Consider the following 26142-nt stretch of genomic DNA (forward strand, 5'->3'; position numbering starts at 1 on the left):
GTTGCCAGATCAGCTTTGCAGGTTGGAGCCTTGTCATGGACCATTTTCTTCAACTTCCACCTAAGATTTTCAATTGGATTAAGATCCGGACTATTTGCAGGCCATGACATTGACCCTATGTGTCTTTTTGCAAGGAATGTTTTCACAGTTTTTGCTCTATGGCAAGATGCATTATCATCTTGAAAAATTTCATCATCCCCAAACATCCTTTCAATTTATGGAATAAGAAAAGTGTCCAAAATATCAACGTAAACTTGTGCATTTATTGATGATGTAATGACAGCCATCTCCCCAGTGCCTTTACCTGACATGCAGCCCCATATCATCAATGACTGTGGAAATTTACATGTTCTCTTCAGGCAGTCATCTTTATAAATCTCATTGGAACGGCACCAAACAAAAGTTCCAGCATCATCACCTTGCTCAATGCAGATTCAAGATTCATCACTGAATATGACTTTCATCCAGTCATCCACAGTCCATGATTGCTTTTCCTTAGCCCACTGTAACCTTGTTTTTTTTCTGTTTAGGTGTTAATGATGGCTTTCGTTTAGCTTTTCTGTATGTAAATCCAATTTCCTTTAGGCGGTTTCTTACAGTTCGGTCACAGACATTGACTCCAGTTTCCTCCCATTCATTCCTCATTTGTTTTGTTGTGCATTTTTGATTTTTGAGACATATTGCTTTAAGTTTTCTGTCTTGACGCTTTGATGTCTTCCTTGGTCTACCAGTATGTTTGCCTTTAACAACCTTCCCATGTTGTTTGTATTTGGTCCAGAGTTTAGACACAGCTGACTGTGAAGAACCAACATCTTTTGCAACATTGTGTGATGATTTACCCTCTTTAAGAGTTTGATAATCCTCTCCTTTGTTTCAATTGATATCTCTCATGTTGGAGCCATGATTCATGTCAGTCCACTTGGTGCAACAGCTCTCCAAGGTGTGATCACTCCTTTTTAGATGCAGACTAACGAGCAGATCTGATTTGATGCAGGTGTTAGTTTGGGGATGAAAATTTACAGGGTGATTCCATAATTTATTCCTCAGAATTGAGTGAGTCCATATTTTTTTCCCTCTGCTTGGTCTAAAAAAGTAACCATTACTGACTGCCACAATTTTTTTTTCTTGATTTCTTATAGTGTTTCCTAAAGACAGAAGGTTGCCATTTGAAATGACTTTAGTTTTGTGTCATGTCTGTGATCTGCTTTTTTTCTACAAAATTAAACAACTGAATGAACATCCTCTGAGGCTGGTGATTCCATAATTTTTGCCAGGGGTTGTATACATCACAGTGTACTGTACTGATACCATTGATTGATTAATTATTGTCATTCAGTCACAAGTGCTTCTCTCTCACACAAACACACACCAAGAGAGAGAGAGAGTGTTACCGAGGTTACAGTATTTGGCTGAAGAGATACACTCAGTTGCCAGTTCATTAGGTACCCCTAGTGAAACTTTATGCGGCCCTCTAGCAAAGCCCCTTTCATGAAGAAGTGATGGTGCACTCTCTGAAAAAGCAATAACACTGGCACAATCAATAACACTGACCATCACATCAGCTCATCCATCTCATCCTGTCCTCTGCATCTTCCTCATCACATCCATAAATTTGCTCTTTGGCCTCCCTCTTCACCTTCTGCTTGGTGGCTTCATCCTCAGCATCCTTCTCCTAATATATCCTGGGTCCATCCTCAACACATGTCCAAAAAATTTCAATGTCACCTATGTGATGTTGTCTCCAGATCATCCTCTTGTGCTGTCCCTCAGGGCCCCTTCACACAAAGTGCGAATTTGGCCAAATTGCGCATCAAGTGTGCATGAAGTAGGAGTCGTATGCGACCCCCTGTGAGCAAGCACTTGGCGACAGTGGGAAGGAAAAACTCCCTTTTAACAGGAAGAAACCTCCAGCAGAACCAGGCTCAGGGAGGGGCAGTCTTCTGCTGGGACTGGTTGGGGCTGAGGGGAGAGAATCAGGAAAAAGACATGCTGTGGAAGAGCACAGAGATCAATCACTAATGATTAAATGCAGAGTGGTGCATACAGAGCAAAAAGAGAAAGAAACACTCAGTGCATCATGGGAACCCCCCAGCAGTCTAAGTCTATAGCAGCATAACTAAGGGATGGTTTAGGGTCACCTGATCCAGCCCTAACTATAAGCTTTAGCAAAAAGGAAAGTTTTAAATCAAATCAAATCAAATCAATTTTATTTATATAGTGCCAAATCACAACAAACAGTTGCCCCAAGGCGCTTTATATTGTAAGGCAAGGCCATACAATAATTACGGAAAAACCCCAACGGTCAAAACGACCCCCCTGTGAGCAAGCACTTGGCGACAGTGGGAAGGAAAAACGCCCTTTTAACAGGAAGAAACCTCCAGCAGAACCAGGCTCAGGGAGGGGCAGTCTTCTGCTGGGACTGGTTGGGGCTGAGGGAGAGAACCAGGAAAAATACATGCTGTGGAGGGGAGCAGAGATCAATCACTAATGATTAAATGCAGAGTGGTGCATACAGAGCAAAAAGAGAAAAAAACACTCAGTGCATCATGGGAACCCCCCAGCAGTGTACGTCTATAGCTGCATAACTAAGGGATGGTTCAGGGTCACCTGATCCAGCCCTAACTATAAGCTTTAGCAAAAAGGAAAGTTCTAAGCCTAATCTTAAAAGTAGAGAGGGTGTCTGTCTCCCTGATCCGAATTGGGAGCTGGTTCCACAGGAGAGGAGCCTGAAAGCTGAAGGCTCTGCCTCCCATTCTACTCTTACAAACCTAGGAACTACAAGTAAGCCTGCAGTCTGAGAGCGAAGCGCTCTATTGGGGTGATATGTACTATGAGGTCCCTAAGATAAGAGGGGACCTGATTATTCAAAACCTTATACGTAAGAAGAGAATTTTTAAATTCTATTCTAGAATAACAGGAAGCCAATGAAGAGAGGCCAATATGGGTGAAATATGCTCTCTCCTTCTAGTCCCCGTCAGTACTCTAGCTGCAGCATTTTGAATTAACTGAAGGCCTTTTCAGGGAACTTTTAGGACAACCTGATAATAATGAATTTACAATAGTCCAGCCTAGAGGAAATAAATGCATGAATTAGTTTTTCAGCATCACTCTGAGACAAGACCTTTCTAATTTTAGAGATATTGCTCAAATGTAAAAAAGTAGTCCTACATATTTGCTTAATATGCGCATTGAAGGACATATCCTGATCAAAAATGACTCCAAGATTTCTCACAGTATTACTAGAGGTCAGGGTAATGCCATCCAGAGTAAGGATCTGGTTAGACACCATGTTTCTAAGATTTGTGGGGCCAAGTACAATAACTTCAGTTTTATCTCAACTTAAAAGCAGGAAATTAGAGATCATCCATGTCTTTATGTCTGTAAGACATTCCTGCAGTTTAACTAATTGGTGTGAGCCCTCTGGCTTCATGGATAGATAAAGCTGGGTATCATCTGCGTAACAATGAAAATTTAAGCAATGCTTTCTAATAATACTGCCTAAGGGAAGCATGTATAAAGTGAATAAAATTGGTCCTAGCACAGAACCTTGTGGAACTCCATAATTAACCTTAGTCTGTGAAGAAGATTCCCCATTTACATGAACAAATTGTAATCTATTAGATAAATATGATTCAAACCATCGCAGCGCAGTGCCTTTAATACCTATGGCATGCTCTAATCTCTGTAATAAAATTTTATGGTCAACAGTATCAAAAGCAGCACTGAGGTCTAACAGAATAAGCACAGAGATGAGTCCACTGTCTGAGGCCATAAGAAGATCATTTGTAACCTTATTTAAAATCGAAGCATTAATTAATGGTAGGGCTTCCTTGAGCAGCCTGGTAGGAATGGGATCTAATAGACATGTTGATGGTTTGGAGGAAGTAACTAATGAAAATAACTCAGACAGAACAATCGGAGAGAAAGAATCTAACCAAATACCGGCATCACTGAAAGCAGCCAAAGATAACGATATGTCTTTGGGATCGTTATGAGTAATTTTTTCTCTAATAGTTAAAATTTTATTAGCAAAGAAAGTCATGAAGTCATTACTAGTTAAAGTTAAAGGAATACTCGGCTCAATAGAGCTCTGACTCTTGTCAGCCTGGCTGCAGTGCTGAAAAGAAACCTGGGGTTGTTCTTATTTTTCTTCATAGATGAGTAGTAAGATGTCCTAGCTTTATGGAGGGCTTTTTTATAGAGCAACAGGCTAAGTGAAGATGTTCTAAATTAGTGAGACGCCATTTCCTCTCCAACTTACGGGTTATCTGCTTTAAGCTGCGAGTTTGTGAGTTATACCACGGAGTCAGGCACTTCTGATTTAAGGCTCTCTTTTTCAGAGGAGCTACAGCATCCAAGTGTCTTCAATGAGGATGTAAAACTATTGACGAGATACTCTATCTCACTCACAGAGTTTAGGTAGCTACTCTGCACTGTGTTGGTATATGGCATTAGAGAACATAAAGAAGGAATCATATCCTTTAAACCTAGTTACAGCGCTTTCTGAGAGACTTCTAGTGTAATGAAACTTATTCCCCACTGCTGGGTAGTCCATCAGAGTAAATGTAAATGTTATTAAGAAATGATCAGACAGAAGGGAGTTTTCAGGGAACACTGTTAAGTCTTCAATTTCCATACCATAAGTCGAACAAGATCTAGATAGGATTCAAGTAGTGGGTGGACTCATTTACATTTTGAGCAAAGCCAATGAGTCTAATAATAGATAAATGCAGTGCTGAGGCTGTCATTCTCAGTATCGTGTGGATGTTAAAATCGGCCACTATAATTATCTATCTGAGCTAAGCACTAAGTCAGACAAAAGGTCTGAAAATTCACAGAGAACCTCACAAGTAACGACCAGGTGGGACGATAGATAATAACAAATAAACTGTTTTTTGGGACTTCCAATTTGGATGGACAAGACTAAGAGTCAAGCTTTCAAAAGACTTAAAGCTCTGTCTGGGTTTTGGATTAATTAATAAGCTGGAATGGAAGATTGCTGCTCATCCTCTGCCGGGCCCGTGCTACGAGCATTCTGGCAGTTAGTGGACCTCGGGGGTGTTGACTATTTAAACTAACATATTCATCCTGCTGTAACAGGTTTCTTAAGGCAGAAATAAATCAATATGTTGATCAATTATTATATCATTTACTACCAGGACTTAGAAGAGAGAGACCTAATGTTTAATAGACCACATTTAACTGTTTTAGTCTGTGGTGCAGTTGAAGGTGCTATATTATTTTTTTCTTTTTGAATTTTTATGCTTGAATAGATTTTTACTGGTTATTGGTGGTCTGGGAGCAATCACCGTCTCTACGGGGATGGGGTAATGATGGGGATGGCCGGGGGAGGAGAGAGAGAAGCCAGGTTACACATAAACGGCTTTGTCAGCAGGCAGTATGTAGACCGAAGTTTGCGGTAGTTCCGGCTGTTTTCGCGGTGGAAAGGGGCGGAGCATTTTGCCGGCATTTTGAGCGCCGTACTAGCCACAAATATGCGGATAAAACACCGCTAAATCCACCGAATAAAGCGGAGAACATGTCCTGTGAGGCTTCATCACGGCGTTGCTTTGCGCCATGCGGCTCTGTCCCGACGCGCGGAATTCCTCCGCACGTCTGTCTCAATGTGCCGAAAAAGTGCTGATGTCCACGTCTTCTGCAATTCCTGCGGTAGTCAGATGACGTCCCGGATCAACACGGCGTCCAATTTGGAAATGAACGGCACATTCCACTGTTACAGGAGTTTTGGAAAGAGTCCGCCACGCTCTCAGCAGCTGTGGGCGGTCTTTTAAAACGGCTGCTGGAGCACTCCTTAATCTGTGTAATCCCCATAAAAAACGTCCCTGAAAGCCATCTGAATTTTACGAATGGTGTCCACCTGGAGGTCTCTCACAGTTTCTGGAAAATTTGATTGCAGCAAAGCTCCAAATCATTCAGACATTTTAATTCGCAATAAAATCCGACGAGGAGGGTGGACCACTGCTCACACAAAGCCTGCTCACAGGCGAATGACGCAACCGGACAGGCTTGAAAAACTCACGCATGCGCACGAAGGCTCAAGCTTGGCTGATGCAATCACACATTATTTAAATCCATATGGTTTTTGCAAAAAATAAAAAGGTCGGATACTTTTCTAACAGACCTCGTACATGAGTGTTTACAGCCTTTGCCATAAAGCTCAAAATTGAGCTCAGGTGCATCCTCTTTCCACTGATCATCCTTGAGATGTTTACATGGCTTAATTAGAGTCCACCTGGGGTAAATTCAGTTGATTTGACATGATTTGGAAAGTCACACACCTGTCTACATATAAGAGCCCACAGTTGACAGTTCATGTCAGAGCACAAACCAAGCATGAAGTCAAAGGAATTGTCTGTAGACCTCTGAGACAGGATTGTCTCGAGGCACAAATCAATGGAAGGGTACAGAAACATTTCTGCTGCTTTGAAGGTCCCAATGAATGAGGCCAGTGACCTCCATCACCCGGTAACATGGAAGAAATTCAGATCCACCAGGACTCTTCCTAGAGCTGGCCGCAAAAAAAAAAAAAAAAAACTTTTTTCACATTGTCATTATGGGGTATTGTGTGTAGAATTTTGAGGACAAAAATCAATTTCATCCATTTTGGAACAAGGCTGTAACATAACACAATGTGGAAAAACTGAAGAGCTGTGAATACTTTCCAGTTACACTGTAGGAAATAGACTGAACAATGAATGGAGGCTGACATGCTTCTCTCACTTTCAGACATGATTGGGCTTGTGTTGTTGTGTGCCCCAGGAAATATACATTTAAAATTGCACAATTTAAAGTAGAACATTGAAAATATACTTCAAGCAAACACATGTATTAAAAAAACATCTTGGAAAATTTAGCACAACTTTCCCTTCCAATGATGACTATTGAAGTAACAGAGTCGTACATTCAATCATTCATGCATTTTTTTTTTTTTACATCTGCTTACTTCAATCAAGTGTCACAGGGGGCTGAGCCTATCCCAGCAGTATTAGGGTGAGAAGTGGGTTACACACTAGATATGAAGCCAGTCTATTGCAGGGCTTTTCCATAGCTTTGGCAAACCAAACAAAAAACACCGGAAAACACTTGAGGAAAAATAGCGGACAGCTTGCCAATCAACCTATGATCCCTTTATCTGTAATAGGAAACCCAGCTCTTTGTAATGTGATGTGACACTTTTTATCACATAAAAATGTATAATGGTATTATTGTTGAAAGTGTATAGCGCAGCCCTACTGTCCAGCTACAGTTTCCCCGGCCACCACCTTACAGTCTCCAGTTTCTTTTAGGTTGCATCTCATACATAGAATGTAGTCCACCTGTGTGCACCTTCCTTCACCCTGATATGTCACCCTGTGCCACCCTTTCTCCTTAAAATAAGTATTCATCACAAATATTTACATCTTTTTTGGTAAATCAACCACCGCCTGCCCTTCCACATTCCTCCCCTTGATACCCATTACTTTCCCATCACCTCTGTTCCCTTAACCAATAGCCCATCAAAATCCACTTCAGTCACCACTTTTTCTTTTTATTAAAAAAACACCCCAGATCTGTCTGCAGTATGTTTATAAAACATGTGTCAATAGCTTTGACACTAAATGAAACAGTTTTAATCTGTCATGCTCTTCCCCTTTATGTGTTGGTGTGTCCCATCTCTGTGTTCGCTTTCCTGCTCTTTGATATGCTGTGACGCTCCAGTCTTTGATTTCCTGTCACTGGTTGTGTTATCTGTTTGTTATGCTTTAGCCACATGGTGAGTTCCGTTCTAATTTAGTCTCTCCCCTTTTATTGTCTTGTTGATCATTATTCAGTACTTTCATTTGTTTCCTTGTTTGATCCTTTGTTATTTTCATGTTAGATGTTAATTAAATGGACTGCATTTATATAGCGCTTTTCCATCTGCATCAGATGCTCAAAGCGCTTTACAATTATGCCTCACATTCACCCCGATGTCAGGGTGCTGCCATACAAGGCGCTCACTACACCACCGGGGATTAAGACCTTGCCTTAGTGATTTTCCAGTCAGGCGGGGATTTGAACCCAGGATCTTCTGGTCTCAAGCACCTTAACCACTAGACCATCACCTCCCCTAATTGGCCTTTGATTTTTGTTCATCTTTGTTTTAGGTATTTTATTACTTTTTCACTGTTGGTTTTGGGTGGGATTACTATCACTTAGTCTTTTGGACTCTGCTGCTGTTTTGTCACACCCACCTGTCACTCTACTCTCTTGTCTCCCATCTTCCTTGTCTCCATCTGACCATCGTTTCTTCCTGGACGTTCCTTGCACCTGTCTCACATCACACTCTGATTACCCTCTGTGTATTTAAGCCTCGTGTGTCTTGTTTTTCACTGATAGATCCTTGTCATTTGATATTTTATTAATTTCTAAACAACAGAAAAGGGGCTTACATTTGGTGTTCCACTGGTGTTTTGACATCAACAGTCCAACATGAACTTTAAATTAGAGTCCAAAATTGTTCCCAGTCAACTTAGAAAAACAGTTCGATGTAGTCTGTGATGTTGTGCACTGACTTTGTGTACTTCCCCCCAAAAAAAGACTTTGTGTAGTTCCTCAATCCAGTGAAAACTCACAGGTTCTGAGAAGAACAAACTCACTTTATCCAGCTTTTCATCCTAACAGCTCTTCATGCCTCCAGATGGCTTACAGCATATGAGATTTGTTTTTGTGTGTGTTAGAAGAATTAGCAGCATCAATTACTGTAGCTCTTTCAAATCGTTGTCCTCCAACAAAACAAAGTCTGTCATTTTTAGCTAAACACCGCCCCGGTAGTGTGAGTGTGTGGTGGTCAGGGGTGCAATAGCATGTTTCATATAGTACCAAAATTGCACGCTAAAAAAGAACTATTGGATGGTAACTGAAACACAGTGGCAAATGGTACGAATAATCCATGTCACGTGACATACGACCCATCAATCAAATGACAAGGATCCACTCAGCCTTTTGAGAACTCCAACTCCTGTGTCCATGAGTCTGGGTCCACCTATTGTTTGTGCCACGCCACCCCAGAGCCTGACATAATCACACACCACTCTTTGTCTTTTTCTTTGACTGACTTTTATTTTTATGTTACAAATGTTGGTAGTGGCGAGCTGTCCCTTTGACTCCACTGTGTGTGCATGCGAGGTCATACAGAGCACTGCTTCATGAACCACTGCCCCATGACAGTTTGGTTGACAGAATGCACACTTCAAACATTGTCTGCCAAAGATATAAGTCAGTATTCGTGTCAGGAGGTGGGTTTGGACTGGGGATGGTTCCATGTTCCAGGATGCTACTGTTATTGAAAACATGTTGATTTTTCTAGTACTGAGTGATGACAATATATTTAACCTGAGGACACTCTGTCCGATACACAAGAACATATACTGTTTCATAGAGATAAATGTTCCAGATGAACTGACAAATGTATTTCTGTTAAATATTTTTCTTCCAGGTGTTGTGACTTTTTGTGCTGCAGTGATAAATCTGCTCATCGAATGTATGAGTGCACCTACAATGACTTTAAACCCAGACAGACAACAAAATCATCACTTAATGAAGAAGACTATAGTTATTTGTGTCTGTTGTGGCAAACATCATTAAAATATTTTTGTCCGAATGTTTACTTTGGGTAAAGCCCATTGTTGATGACAGCAGAATGAAGCGCTATGAAATTTGACAGAGGTGGCCGCCTCACATTTCTCTGTGCACAAAAAAACCTTATCTACACTGGAATGACTTTCATGTAGTTGCAGTGAGGCTTTTGCAAGTGAGTTAATGAGGGCATCAGATCAGGGCTCAGTATCAGCAGATATTAAATGACTCAGACCGGGATGAGGAGCAAAACACTAGAGTGGGATATCCTTAAGGATTTTGACACATCCAGGTATTTCATGCTCTTTCCAGCCCTCTTCGGTAATGGTGGATGACTCCCAGGTCGGAACAGTGGCGATACATGCACGGTGTTCACCCTATTGAGATATCACATAATTCCATGCGTGCCAGAGAGGCGCTATAGTCAAAATAACCACATGATGACAATTGCAAATGAACATTATCCTACCAAATTGTATTTTTTATGCCTTTTGCCTAACATTTACACAAGACTGCATGAATGAGACCCTAAAAATTCATTAAAACAAATATTCCAAATAATCCAAGTCTGCTACATTTAACCTGCGTGGAACTTAATAAACGCAAGCCGAATTTTAGACATCTTATATATATATATATATATATATATATATATATATATATATATATATATATATATATATATATATATATATATATATATATATATATATATATATACAAAAAGTTTTACCTTACGATGTAATGCTGTTGTCTGTGTGCAGCGGTTAAATTGCATCATTATCTGAAAGTCTCAAGCCATTTTTCAGTGTTGCTGACATCTCACAGAGTGGCGACCTCTCTGAGATTTTGAGGGATTTTAGGGGATTTGAAGCCTCAATAGGGAGAATACGAAGTCCACTCTCTATCTTATTTAATATATAACTCCAATTCCAATGAAGTTGGGATGGTTACAATGATTTGCAAATCCTCTTCAACCTATATTCAATTGAATACACCAAAAGACAAGATATTTAATGTTCAAACTGATAAACTTTATTGTTTTTGTGCAAATATTTGCTCATTTTGAAATGAATGCCTGCAACACGTATAAAAAAAGCTGGGACAGTGGTATGTTTACCACTGTGTTACATCACCTTTCCTTCTAACAACACTCAATAAGCGTTTGGGAAGTGAGGACACTAATTGTTGAAGCTTTGTAGGTGGAATTCTTTCACATTCTTGCTTGATGTACGACTTCAGTTGTTTAATAATCCGGGGTCTCCGTTGTCATATTTTGTGCTTCATAATGTGCCACACTTTTTCAATGGGCGACAGGTCTGGACTGCAGGCAGGCCAGTCTAGTACCTGCACTCTTTTACTATGAAGCCACGCTGTTGTAACATGTGCAGAATGTGGCTTGGCATTGTCTTGCTGAAATAAGCAGGGCTGAAAAAGACATTGCTTGGATGGCAGCATGTGCTGCTCCAAAACCTGGATGTACCTTTCAGCATTGATGGTGCCATCACAAATGTGTAAGTTGCCCATGCCATGGGCATTAACCATGGTATGGTGTTCCCCATACCATCACAGATATTAGCTTTTGAACTTTGGTAACAATCTGGATGGTCTTTCAAATGAGCTCGAGCCCAGAGAAGGTGGCAGCGTTTCTGGATGTTGTTGATGTATGGCTTTTGCTTTGCATGGTAGAGTTTAACTTGGACTTGTAGATGTAGCGACAAACTGTGTTAACTGACAATAGTTTTCTGAAGTGTTCCAGCCCACGCGGTAAGATCCTTTATACAATGATGTCGGTTTTTAATGCAGTGCTGCCTGAGGGATCGAAGGTCACTAGCATTCAGTGTTGGTTTTCAGCTTTGCCGCTTACATGTAGAAAGTTCTCCAGATTCTCTGAATCTTCTGATTATATTATGGACTATAGATGTTGGAATCCCTAAAATCCTTGCAATTGAATGTTAAGAAACATTGTTCTTAAACTGTTGGACTATTTTTTCATGCACTTGTTCACAAAGTGGTGATCCTCGCCCCATCTTTGCTTGTGAAGGGCTGAGCCTTTTGGGGATGCTCCTTTTATGCCCAATCATGACACTTACAATTAGTGTCCTCAGTTCCCAAATGCTTACTGAGTGTTGTTAGAAGGAAAGGTGATGTAACACAGTGGTAAACATACCGCTGTCCCAGATTTTTTGAAATGTGTTGCAGACATCCATTTCAAAAAAGCAATAAAGTTTATCAGTTTGAACATTAAATGTCTTGTCTTTGTGGTGTATTCAGTTGAATATAGGTTGAAGAGAATTTGCAAATATTGTATTCTGTTTTTATTTACATTTTACACAACGTCCCAACTTCATTGGATTTGGGGTTGTACATCTGCATACACCACACTGACAGCACAATAGTTGCAGTAAGCACTGCCAGGTGTTCCTGTACATCATTAAGCTTTTGGTGCCATCTACTCATGAAGACATCCATCCATTTTCTAAACCTGTTCATTCCAGTTAAGGGTCATGGGGGGAGCTGAAGCCCTTCCCAGAGGTCATTGGGCCAGAGGCAGCCAGGCAGCCAGACTATCACAGGGCTGACGAACATATTCACACTCCCACTCATACCTTGAGTTAATTTAGCTAATTTAGTTAATTTCACCTTGCCTGCATGTCTTTGAAGGTGATGGGGTAGCCGGAGAAAACTCATGCGAACTTGGGGAGAACATGCAAACTCCTCACAGAAAGGACCAGGTTGAACCGAAACTGGGGCCTTCTTGCTGTGGACAGCAGTGCAAACCATTTAGCCACTGTCACCCTCCAGAAGACGTGAATAATATTCATGCAGTGTTTCGCAGTTGTGAATCTTGCGCCGTGTCGCGGTCCGTGACTCACGCGAGAAGTCGGTTTCATCAGAATTTTGGTGTCAGGAGTTCAGGACTCGCAGTGTAAGCACATCTCGTGAACTGTGGACAATAAGACAACATCGGGGCACAGCAGAAGTCCATCACAGGTGTTACATCTCCTCTAGATAACCCTCTCAACTTGGGAGAGTGTATAATCATCATAATCGCCCGTGAACTCGCTAAATTAATACCATCCACATCCTCGCTTTGCCATTGTTTACATGCGCTGTAAGACAGCGGAATTCCACAGGCACCGCGGCACATTCTGGGAAGCGCAAGCGGCTGCCAGGGGCATTATGGGAAATGCTGAAACACAGAATATTGCAAACATCTTGTGTAGCAAGCAGTGATGCCGGTAACGCGTTACTCTAATCTAATCCTTTTTTTAGTATCGAGTAATCTAATGTGTCTACGACTCGTCCTCACGTCTTAAAGCGCGGTGACAACAGCACACCTGCACTGAGCTTTACAAAGACATTTTTGTGCTTTTTTTTCTCCTTTATTTAGAATTCTGAGCTGACCCGCTCCATATCTGCTCATTAAAAACAGCTGATCCTCCGCGACGCGTCAACAACTAACATTATTTTCCACTCAAATGCACCTAAACTCTCTTTCTGAGGACCACATGATGTGAAAACGCAATAAAACTTTCTTACCTGTAAATCTGGTCATGTTTTCTGCATAAATAAATGTTATCAATTCTTTGTGCTCAAATGCCAAAGCAGGGGCGAATCCAGATGGAATGGGGGCATGGGGCAAGGATGTCCCCCCCCCCCCACAACATCCCTAGATTAAAGGTCCACTTTTGAAGCCTTTTTTTTTTACTACAACTACTAATACTACTTTTAATAATAATAATAATTTCAACAAGTAAAATGTTTTAGAGAGAATTTAAATGTTAGAAAGAATTTAATAGTTACATTTATAAACAATGTAGGTTAGAAATTGCAAGTTTACTGTTACAGTGCTGTCAACAGTTAAATATGAGGTCAAGAAAGAGGTCTTTATTTACTTTTATAAAACAAGTATTTATTTTCACTGAAGTCACGAAAGGGTGACTATAAAGTGAGTTTTGGCAAAACAAGTATCATTGTCATGTTGAGGTGGCAGAGGGTTGTTGTCGGCAGCTGGGGAAAGTAACTAAAAAAGTAACTACAACCCCTGGCAAAAATTATGGAATCACCGGCCTCAGAGGATGTTCATTCTGTTGTTTAATTTTGTAGAAAAAAAGCAGATCACAGACATGACACAAAACTAAAGTCATTTCAAATGGCAACTTTCTGGCTTTAAGAAACATTATAAGAAATCAAGAAAAAAAGATTGTGGCAGTCAGTAACGGTTACTTTTTTAGACCAAGCAGAGGAAAAAAATATGGACTCACTAAATTCTGAGGAATAAATTATGGAATCACCCTGTAAATTTCCATCCCCAAAACTAACACCTGCATCAAATCACATCTGCGCGTTGACATTAACCCTATGTCATGAAATTGACCCTATGTGTCTTTTTGCAAGGAATGTTTTCACAGTTTTTGCTCTATGGCAAGATGCATTATCTTCTTGAAAAATGATTTCATCATCCTTAAACATCAGAAAAGTGTCCAAAATATCAACGTAAACTTGTGCATTTATTGATGATGTAATGACAGCCATCTCCCCAGTGCCTTTACATGACATGCAGCCCCATATCATCAATGACTGTGGAAATTTACATGTTGTCTTCAGGCAGTCATCTTTATAAATCTCATTGGAACGGCACCAAACAAAAGTTCCAGCATCATCACCTTGCCCATGCAGATTCGAGATTCATCACTGAATATGACTTTCATCCAGTCATCCACAGTCCACGATTGCTTTTCTTTAGCCCATTGTAACCTTGTCTTTTTCTGTTTAGGTGTTAATGATGGCTTTCGTTTAGCTTTTCTGTATGTAAATCCCATTTCCTTTAGGCGGTTTCTTACAGTTCGGTCACAGACGTTGACTCCAGTTTCCTCCCATTCGTTCCTCATTTGTTTTGTTGTGCATTTTTCAATTTTTGAGACATATTGCTTAAGTTTTCTGTCTTGACGCTTTGATGTCTTCCTTGGTCTACCAGTATGTTTGCCTTTAACAACCTTCCCATGTTGTTGTATTTGGTCCAGAGTTTAGACACAGCTGACTGTGAACAACCAACATCTTTTGCAACATTGCGTGATGATTTACCCTCTTTTAAGAGTTTGATAATCCTCTCCTTTGTTCAACTGACATCTCTCGTGTTGGAGCCATGATTCATGTCAGTCCACTTGGTGCAACAGCTCTCCAAGGTGTGATCACTCCTTTTAGATGCAGACTACAAGCAGATGTGATTTGATGCAGGTGTTAGTTTTGGGGATGAAAATTTACAGGGTGATTCTATAATTATTCCTCAGAATTGAGTGAGTCTGTATTTTTTTCCCTCTGCTTCGTCTAAAAAAGTAACCGTTACTGACTGCCACAATTTTTTTTCTTGATTTCTTATAGTGTTTCTTAAAGCCAGAAAGTTGCCATTTGAAATGACTTTAGTTTTGTGTCATGTCTGTGATCTGCTTTTTTTCTACAAAATTAAACAACTGAATGAACATCCTCCGAGGCCGGTGATTCCATAATTTGTGCCAGGGGTTGTAGTAATCTAACTTAGTTACTTTTACAATTGAGTAATCAGTAAAGTAACTAAGTTACTTTTTCAAGGAGTAATCAGTAATCAGTAATTGGATTACTTTTTCAAAGTAACTGTGGCAACACTGGTAGCAAGAGCCTTAGAGGACAAAGTTTGAGCAACATAGAAATGTACCATGTATTGTACAGCAACAGTATAATGTAGAAATACAACTTTGATCAGGACAAAATGCAAAGGAAACAGTCAGATCACACATCGCCTGATCAAATTCTACACTCAACTGTACACCCTTCAAAATTTATTCAAAACCACAATGAGAGAAAAGACAGTGAGTGTAAGAAAACACCATGTGCTCCATTATAAAGACAGTGCCACATTCACAACAAACAAACCAAAAAAAAAAAAAAAAAACTGCTTTTTGAGAGAGAGAGAGCTGGACCTACTTCATTCCTTAAGAGAAGTGATTGTTAACAGAGTCTGGGATTAAATGCACAGCCCAACCACAAAGCAATGACAACAAAGTGTCTTCTAAATGAAAGGAAATATATAAAAGTCTGAAAAGCAATCCAAAGACATTTGTGTAATGCAGAGTCTCTCAAACAAAAGCACAGTAAATGTAAATGTTTGTCTGCTTTGGGTCTTTTTCTGTATGTATGTGCACATACTGACGGACCACGCCAGACATGGACACAACCAATTTAGCCAGATTAACAACAGATGTGTCCATCTGTTTTGGTTCGCTTTTGCCCGCTCTGCAATAACACCATTAGTTGTCTCCTCATTTGCTATATCATTTTTCAACCATACGTTTTTCACATCAGGGCCGCAGTGTGTTTCGGTAGCTTTTCCATAGCTTTGGCAAAGCCAACAAGAGCCAATGTGCTGCCTCACAAGATGAGAATCGACATCGACCGAAACAGAGCGTGCAGCAGAAATACAACATTGTGAATTGGACTGGAGACAAATAAGAAGGGCTGGAATTAGCTGTATATAAAGTCCTCTTGAACGGTGCCAATGCAAATGGTTATACAACAGAGTCAAAGAGACTGTGTTGTTGGTTTGAGTTTTGATCGTGTGATGTGTGCAGCTTGGGTTTGGCTTGTGGAGAGCCATATTTCATGGGGCTCAGAGGGTCGAGGGAGTGTACCGCATTTCTGATACTGGCTGTGAAGACTGAGACAATACAATGTCTTGAAATAGATTAATTTAGACAGAACTTTATTGATCCCTTGGGAAGACTCCCTCAGGGAAACTGAGGTTTCAGCAGCATTGTATAGCAACACACAAGGGTAAGAAGCACAGGAGTATCAAAAGTGAAAAAAAAGAAAAAGTTTGCAAATATAAATACAAACACACAATATAAATACCAGACATATTAATCAGTACTGGTTTACTGACTACTACTGTTCTTCTCATTCTCATTCCCGACCTCTGTCTTCCTGTTACTCCTCCTCCCCCCCCAAGTGAGGAGCTGTACAGTCTGATCCATTATGAAACTTTTTGTTTAAATAGGATAGTCATTATAATTAGTTACTTAGTCACTATAATTACTAAATGGCTATCATTGATGATAAGCTTCTAAAGCAGCTCTCTATCTTCATGCAGACACACCATGTTTCTGTTGTACAGATTCAGTCTTCAGTTATTTGTCTGCTAATGCACACACGCATCAGAGTATGTCTGTCAATACACTGATGGTTCCCTAGCACTGACCTTCAGTCTACCTTTTACCTTGCTGTGGTAGATAGATTATTTTGGAGACATAAGAACTGACCACAGGCAGGCAGTGGGTGTGGCAACAATCAACACCACTATATACTCCATCCATATGATCTTATGCATGCATTATGGAATCAGGTGAGGAAAAACCTCCATGTGTTTACTATTTTTGACAACACATGCTCCACAGGCTGGGATAAAACAGCCCATCCTCACCAACAGCACCTTAGAAAATTTTGGCAGTTTTTTCATCATTGTGATCTATTTTTCATTGTAATATCATCCAGTTCATCCATGTTTAAAACAAATAGCATGAATAGAGTTAATATTGGCTTGAGAGAAAAAAAAATCATTCAACTGACGAACACCATGACACACCTGGCTGATCTTGTGTGAAAGCTGGAAAATTACACATTTTGTCAGTCACTCCCACATCTATTTACATCATTAAAATTAAAGCATTGTGCCTTTTTTGGCAAGCCAAACAACTGTGAGAGTAAATATGTCTCCATATTAACCCACCAAGTACATGACTATAGGGCAAGTCTACAGTAACGGAAATACAGTGCTAGCAAAATGTGACTATATTTTAGCATACCATTAAGAATATTCTCTGACTGTAATTCCATTACCTTTGAATTATCCTATGACAGAAAAAAAGTCTAAGTAGGTCCTATATAGGCCCTGTGGCCCATTGGTGTCCGTGATTATACCACAGCATGAAGCAGATGAGAGTCCAACTCCATTAAAGGTTACTTTCACAGAAAGGTTTGTACCCATTTACAGCTTGGTACATTGGAATAATGCAGGTGAAGTGTCTTGTTGATGCCAAGGACACAGACAAGTAGTGTAACTAAGAATAGAACCAAGGTGTACATGCTGGTAGTATATCAAGTCAAATATGGTAGCATGTGCTGGTGCCACACCTTACTGCATCTACAACTGCCTTGGATCCTAGATGGCAAACACCCAGGCAGATAACTATGAGGGTCCAAAATGAGAATGTGAGAATAACTCTCATTTTAAGGGTCCAAAATGACACGTAGGAACATCCCCACATCTCTAAAATAACCATGCATTTGCCACAGGCAGTTGAAACATGGGTGTCACTCAGGCATCTGCACTCTGGGTCAAGCACAGAATAATGTGCCACATGGGCAATGTGTCGCAACTGATGCTCCATCACAATGCAGGTGATACTCCTCATCTTAGTCTCCCTAATTAAGGCTTGTTTGATTCAAAGCCATTCCAGCAGTACTCAGGGATCCCCCCCAAACAGACCTAGTACCAAAGTCATGCACCTGTCACCTTAGGTCACTGGTTAGCATCCAGATCTCACAACCATACAGCAAGACAGGCAGCAACAGGACCGTAAAGACTTTGACCTTCATTAGCCTGCAAAGAAATCAGCATCACCAAACACCCCTCTTCAGTGATCTCAAACACCAGAAACACTTCCGAGGCATCTCTTGATCTCAGAGATGTGTACATCACTACCTAGATAAGTAAATATCTCTTCAAGTTCAACAGTGTCACCACAAACAGATACACTTTTGATGGATGAGTCCAGAAATTCATTGAAAGCTTTGATGATAGTCTTGATCCAGGACAATCAGAGACCCAGATTCCTCACGTAGCTTCTCGTGTTGCAGAGTATCCGTCAATTCTACAAAGTCAATGTCAGTAAACCTTTCCTCACCAAGAAATGCAAACAAACAAAATTAGTTCATCTACCAAACATCTTAAACCTGTGAATTAAATGTTGCCTCGTGGGGAAATGTTTGTGTGACCAGCTTTCCACATATTTCTATATTCACTATTGGGGTGTATGGGGTGTATGGTAGAGGTAGTAGCTCTGTTGGGGGGACATGTCGTGCTCTTCGGAGTAGTTCGCTCATCTTGGTCCTCACCATGCACTCAGCTCTCCCCTGTGGCTCCTAGCAGCTGTTAGCATGCAACAGCGGCCACACCCCGGGCAACGGCTTCGACTGGCTGGCTGAATCAGGTGGAGGGTAGCTGACGGGTCTAAAACCCTCAGTGAATTCGGGCTTGTCTACCCTTGCATGTGAAGACTGGATCCGGCAGACTGCGCGGAGGAAACCAACAGATTGGTTCAACGGGCAGAAAGGCGGACCCAGCAAAGCGCTGTGGAGCGTGAACATGGCACAGTGAGACACTAAGGACACTGTTGGCCATCCACTGCATCCCGAGCCATCTCCAGCCGTCCTGACTATGTCTTGCCACTGGACACAGATGGGCTGGAATAAGAGAGTGAGGCTGACGACTGTGCGCAACTCTCCCTCACTTAAATCCAAGTTACGCGCAAGTCATGACTCCACCCTCCACCCACCAACACACACCCACCACCGTAATAAAAAAAAAAACAAGTCCAGTGGTGATGGGCGAGTGGTGAAGCAGCAGGTGCGGATACACTGGGAGCTGTAGTCACAAACCTGCACACAGGCGGCCCAGGGCATAGGGTCGCTCTCTACTGGACTGAAGTAGCAGTGGAGTTCGGCAGCCCCCTGGGCAACTGAGCAGCCCTGTTTAGGATCGCTCTGCTCATCTCCACGGAGGAAGGGGCTAGAAAAGGTGCCTCAAACATAGCCTGCTTCAAACTCACCCCGGTAAGCATACCGCGGCTTGCGGGGATGCCACTCAGCGGTCGTAACTCAGCAAAAAAGAAAGTGAAGGTATTAAATCTTGGCACATGGAATGTGCGAACCCTGCTGGAGCAGGACAAAGTCCCGGACACGGAGGTCCTTCAGCGAGCCGGCCTCCCCAGCATCTACACCGTCCTGCAGAAGACGTAAGTCAGATGGACTGGCCACGTAATCAGAATGCCAGACACTCGACTGCCAAAGCAGCTCCTGTATGGAGAATTGTGCCAGGGCAAGTGCTCTGTCGGGGGGCAGAAGAAACGCTACAAAGACTGTCTCAAAGCGTCCCTGAAAAAACTGGGCTTTGGGCTCACCTCCTGGGAAACGCTTGCCCACAACCGCCCTCAGTGGCACAGCAAGACCACCAGTGGCGCCCGCGCAGCAGAGGCCTGACAGATCACGGATGCCCAAACAAAACGAGCCGCACGCAAGGCCCGAGCTACCTCTACCTCCACCGCAGTACCCATCCATGTGTGTCCCGCATGTGGGCGCACCTGTCAAGCCCGGATTGGCCTCATCAGCCACCTCCGGACACACCGTCACTGATTACCCACCTAGTGGAGCCATGGTCATCTTCGACCCCGAAGGACGAACAACAATATTCACTATACCTCACAATGTCAACACTTTCCACTGATGAACATCCTTATTATCCATCAATAACCTTAACACTTCTTAAATTTTTCTTTCTTTAAGCTTCTCTCGATTTAATTCAGAATTACCATAGTAAGGAACTGCATGTTGATTTCTTCAAAATTTTACACTGGGTGAATAAATTAAGTTGTATGAACTTAAGTTTGTAATGTAATTCATTCAGGATTTACCAATTGTAACACTTTTTTAAAGTTGGTTCAACTATTCTCTTTTTATCAGTGTACATGGAGAACTGGTACTCAAACAGGGTACTTTATTGTTTGGAAACAAACACACCAAGTACTTTTCCACTGTGCAACCAGTGTGCTTGACAATGAATCAATAAATATTCTCATAACCCATTGAAGGCAGACATTCCTCACTAATTTTAGCATTAACTTCATTCATTTTCTGTACCCGCTTATTTATTTATTTTGTGAAGCACTTTTACATAATTGGTTTGCCCACATTAACTTGCTATACAACAAGGCATTTGTCATATTTCTTACAGCTTAGCGATCTCCCTGTGCATTTAAGAGTTCCAGCTATTTCTTTGAAGCTAAGGTATGTTTGCTGCATTTGCGTTTGTAATCATGGACCAACCAGCAAGATAAAAGAAGTCAACTGCAAATTAAAGCATTCCTTTAAATCTAAAACTAATCCTTGTTGTAACTTCAAAAAAGTTTGATGGCTGAATTTAACTTGTGCTGGCTCAAATGTTATCACTTTGCTAAACAATTCCTCATTCCAAATACGAAAGAGCTCAAACAGGTTCTGAGAAGAACAGACGCACTAATCCTATAACGTGTCCTTTCCCTTTGGAGATGGAAACCAGACTGACCTACTCGAAGCTCCTGACCGAAGACAGTCCTTTCTCCCAGGGCGGAACAGTTCCAACGTCCATAGCGAAACTGGTACTGACATTCATTGATGCCCATCTGGGCTCCTTCGCCGACAACAATGATGGCGTCCGGGCGGCTCTGACAGATAGCCCGCTGGCGGGGTGCCAGCCCAGGTATCTTGTTACAGATGATGTTGGCGCCCAGTGCCACCACTGAAGACAGGGCCCTGCCAAAGTGAGAAACACACACACAGAGTCAGTTAGAACTTCCAGAGGATGGTCAGACTGACTCACATATGTGACTCTCCAAAACAGGATTCAGTTCAACCAGTGATTGATGTGTGTTCCGTAGTGACCTGAAAGCTGCACTGCATGAAAATGTTGCTTTTAATGGATTAGAGGTCAATCAGAAACCTGATCCAACATAAAACATAAAAAAAAGTCACAGGAAAACTTGTTAAAACAGCAGAGTAAAGGAAAACAACATGCTTATTTGACTGCAGCCATCGCCATTCCACACTGGTTTGGATGGTGATAGCTGCAGAAAGAAGCTGGAGGTTTTGTGTTAACTGTTGGTTAACTTGTTGGCTAGAATAGACTCATGCAAAGTCTGCACATGCACTTTACTCAGTCTTGAGTTATGTGTCTGAAACACAATATTTCTGGGGTCAAATGACACCTATAAATTTATTGAGACTGTTCTCAAACCACATCCTGGTACAGTTTCTATAAAAAGCGCTCCCCAAGTGAGCTTTTACAAGTTTTTATTGTTTTATGAAATCAAAATGGGTGAGTTCTGATGTAAACCAATAATTTTTGTTTCATATTAAGCAAATATAGAAGTTGATTTCAGGCAGCACGGTGGATTAGTGGTTAGCACTGTTGCCTCACAACAAAAAGGTCATGGGATCGATTCCCACCTGTGGCCTTTTTGTGTGGAGTTTGCACATCCTCCACATGTTTGCGTGAGTTTAAATTGTCCGTAGATGTGCGTGCGAGTGTGAATCTGTTTATTTGTCTATATGTGGCCTTGCGACAGACTGGCGTCCTGTCCAGGATGTACGCCACCTCACGCCCTATGACTGCTGGCATAGGCTCCAGCACCCCGTGACCCTTAATTGGAGTAAGCGGTTGAAGATGAGTGAGTTGGTGAGTGAGAAGCTGATTTCAGCCTGAGAATGCAGAGCATAATTTGATCAAACTTTTTACATAAAAAAGCAGTTTCATTTTGTTATGATATCATAAAACAATAAAGATGTGTAATAAACATGGGGTAAGTATTGTTTATATACACAAACCATGTGGAAAATAATTTCTTGACAGATGTCTTCAAGTTACACTTCTTTGTACTCATTCAAAAAAAAACAAAAAAACACATTTTTCCTCATTTTTGTTAAGAAACACTGAATATGGCCACGCACAAAAGGTGAAAGCGCAAACCATATGATCTGTTTCCGCAAAAATCGGGATAGGCTGAGCACACTGGTGTGGGGAGGAGTCCCATTTTCTGATTCTTCAAGACAAAACAAACCAAGGTTATTTCAGCCCTTTGCTTTGAAATATCATAGGAATGCCCCTTTAATTAATTAGATTACGTGGCTTCTCTATATTCCACAATCACATCACGCAGTGTGATAATATGGTAACGTATGTCCGTGGCTTTGCAGCCGCTGAGCGAGCCAAAACAGATTACAACTAAACAAAATGCTGCCTTTCTCCACAGCTCTGTTTATAGCTTTCAAAACCATGTAGATACATAGTTTTCAAACAATATCAGGGACCAGCAGCCAGAAATGAGTGTGGAGGAAAACGACAGCTTTGAAGTATGACGTCGACCTCCAAAGGGCTTCACCGCAAACAGGGTACACGAACGCAGGCGAGCTGTATGCGAGCAGAACACCAAGGGAAAGCAGCATGAGTGGGCAAAGGAGAACGAGAGACTCCTATGGATTCCTATCTGTCTATAAAGCAAGACGTGTGTGTGTGTGTGTGTGTGTGTGTGTGTGTGTGTGTGTGTGTGTGTGTGTGTGTGTGTGTGTGTGTGTGTGTGTGTGTGTGTGTGTGTGTGTGTGGCTCGCATATAATAATAATCATCATCATCATCATCATAATAATAATAATAATAATAATAATAATAATAACCTTTATTTAACCAGGTAGAAATACCATTAAGATCAAGATCAAACCTCTCTTGCAAGAATGACCTGGCCAAGAAAGGCAGCAGCCCATGTCACATTGGACAGGTTAACATCAACATGAGAACGCTGGTGATAAATAAAACACAGTCAACTTGGTCATAATCAGGCATGCACTGGTACTCATGGTGCTCGTGCATGCTAAAAATAAATGATTCGCAGCAGAAAACACAAAGGAAGCGCTTCATAGGAGGAAAGCAATAACAGGATAAAGTGTTTCCCTTTGTCTGCTGTCTGATGTGCATCAGTGATTTTTAGCACACCAGTTATGTGCACCCCTGGTCATAATAACATTGCATATGGTGCATTATTATATGGTATGGGATTTTGCCAACTTCTGATTGGCCCACGCGCCACTTTCTGAGCTGTACCACATGCCGAGTTGACCGCTGGTGGAGCCGAGTAGACCACGCGTGTGAAACGAATACACCTCACGTGCAGCATAGCGCTAGCTAATCGAGCGACGCCTTCTATCGATAACGACCAATCAGATAACGCGATACAATGCCTACTTTGGCTGTCAGTTTGTTGACAAGATGGCAGAAGACAGGTTTGCATCTGTTACCGACGATGACTTAAAACGAATTTTACACGAAAAAGATGCAAAGAACACCCGCAGAAATACACAGTCAGCAGCCAACCTGTTTCGCAAGTACGTCACTGAAAAGGGACATGCGCCCAGCTTTGAAACTTAAGACAGACGGATGCTTGATGGAGTACTCGGTCGATTTTATGCAAAAGCTAGACAGGCGAATGGCAAACTTTGTAAGAAAACAAGCCTGATGACTCTTCGTCACGGACTTAACAGGCATCTCGAGTCAATCAATGGGATGTCAGTTGGTGCAGTATGACAGTAATAATAAAGAGTTGAAACTAGCAAGGCCGCTCAGACCTCCCGATCCACACACACCTCCCCCAGCTCCTCCAGGGGAACCCCAAGGCGTTCCCAAGCCAGCCGATAGACGTAGTCCTTCCAGCATGTCCTTGGTCTTCCCCGGGGCCTCCTCCCGAAGTGACGTGCCCGGAACACCTCTCCAGCGAGGCGTCCAGGGGGCATCCGGAAAAGATGCCCGAGCCACCTCAACTAGTTCCTTTCAATGTGGAGGAGCAGCAGCTCGACTCCGAGCTCCTCCCGAGTGACCGAGCTCCTCACCCTATCTCTAAGGGAGCGCCCAGCCACCCTGCGGAAGAAACTCATCTCAGCCGCTTGTACTCACGATCTTGTTCTTTCAGTCATGAGCCAAATCTCATGACCATAGAAGAGGATCGGAACGTAGATCAATCGGTACATCGAGAGCTTTGCCCCCCTACTCAGCTCTCTCTTCGCCACGATGGTCCTATACAGCAACTGCATCACTGCAGATGCTGCACCGATCCGTCTATCGATCTCAAGCTCCATCCGTCCCTCACTCGTGAACAAGACCCCAAGATACTTAAACTCCTCCACTTGAGGCAAGGACACTCCACCAACCTGAAGAGGGCAAAGCACCTTTTTCTGGTCGAGAACCATGGCCTCGGATTTGAAGGTACTGATTTTCATCCCGGACGCTTCGCACTCGGCTGCAAACTGCCCCAGTGCACGCTGAAAGTCCTGATTTGACGAAGCCAACAGAACCACATCGTCCGCAAACAGCAGAGACGAGATTCTGAAGCTTTTGGAATTTTCTTGTTTACCATATAATAAAGCAGTTATAGACTTTTGATTTTGGTGACCCGTGATTATGTGGACCTGGTCAGGATGGGGTTCACCGAGGCCAAGACCGATGTGAACCCCATCCTGACCAGGTCTGCATAATCACGGGTATGCCTCATCAAAAGTCTATAATTGTATAAAGTCTCAGGCAGTTTAAATTTAGAAACATAGGCATTGCACAAAAGAATTCCATTTGCAATCTCGTAAAACAGGCAGGAAGATGTTCAAGGAAGTCAGTCTGGGCAGTTTCACTTCAGATTGGAGAACGTTCCAATCAGAGGCAGCTGAGAAACTAAAGGCATTGTTTCCCGCTTCAGTGCGGCCACCAAGTACATGAAAACATAACATGTCATTCGAGCGCAGAGCATAACGGCTTTCAGATCTTTGAAGTAAACTGGATATATAGGTTTTGTAAACCAGAATGATCCAGTGTGTATAACGCTTGACAGACAAAGAGGGCATGCCCTCTTTAGCATACAACTCACAGTGGTGGGTGAGGTGGCTACAACCAGGGTGAATCTCAGGGCGCATATCTCTCTGACTGTTTGTCAGATCGGCCTCAGCTTTCACATATGGCTTGTGCATGGCATGCATCCTTTATTGTGAAAATGTTGGGGATTCATTTTCAAAACCTTTGTTTTGAAGTCATCATCATTATTGACACAAGACAACATTTTCATCTGCCAGCTTCACAAAGATTGTCGACAAAGATGAGTCACTCTGCTTTAAACAGATGCCTATCTCTAATGTGTTCACGGGGAGAGATGGAAAAAATAAAGAAACAAATAATACACAAACAGTCTGATAGATATGTAAGCCACAGGCACACAGTTTCTCACGTTTCTTGCTTTATTATCACAAGGCAGAACGTTCTCACACACCAGCTTCGACAAAGATCGTTAACAAAGCTCCCACTTTTCTACATACTTCCTATGGGCACTGTACTAGTTTTAACTAATCTGGACAGAAGACCTCATATTCATCGCTAATATATGACACACATGACAACTGGGATAGGCTCCAGCTCCCCACCCCCATTATCCTTAACTGGAATAAGTGGGTTTAGAGCATGGATGGGTGGATGAATAAGTTGGCACTCATTCTTCGACTCAGACAGAAGAAATACTTTTTCCTGTTTTCTCCAAAATGATAGAAAATTCAACATCATTCAACAGTCACATTACCAAATCTATTCATCTGTTTGCTATTTTTACATTTAGTCTGTGTAAAATGTCAGTGTAAAAATAATAATAATAATAATA

At 41.8% G+C, this 26142-nt stretch overlaps 1 protein-coding gene across 2 annotated transcripts in view; it reads right to left on the bottom strand.

The window, feature by feature from the left end:
- Window positions 1–26142, bottom strand: part of wnt7bb (wingless-type MMTV integration site family, member 7Bb) — a 162637-nt gene that overhangs the window by 124797 nt on the left and 11698 nt on the right. For both annotated transcript variants that reach the window (XM_034176031.1, XM_034176032.1), the window contains exon 2: window positions 20993–21219. In XM_034176031.1, coding sequence (XP_034031922.1) covers window positions 20993–21219 — 227 coding nt within the window. The remainder of the gene's footprint in view (window positions 1–20992; window positions 21220–26142) is intronic.

This window comes from Thalassophryne amazonica, chromosome 8, assembly GCF_902500255.1.
Source record: "Thalassophryne amazonica chromosome 8, fThaAma1.1, whole genome shotgun sequence".
Lineage (NCBI taxonomy): Eukaryota > Metazoa > Chordata > Actinopteri > Batrachoidiformes > Batrachoididae > Thalassophryne > Thalassophryne amazonica.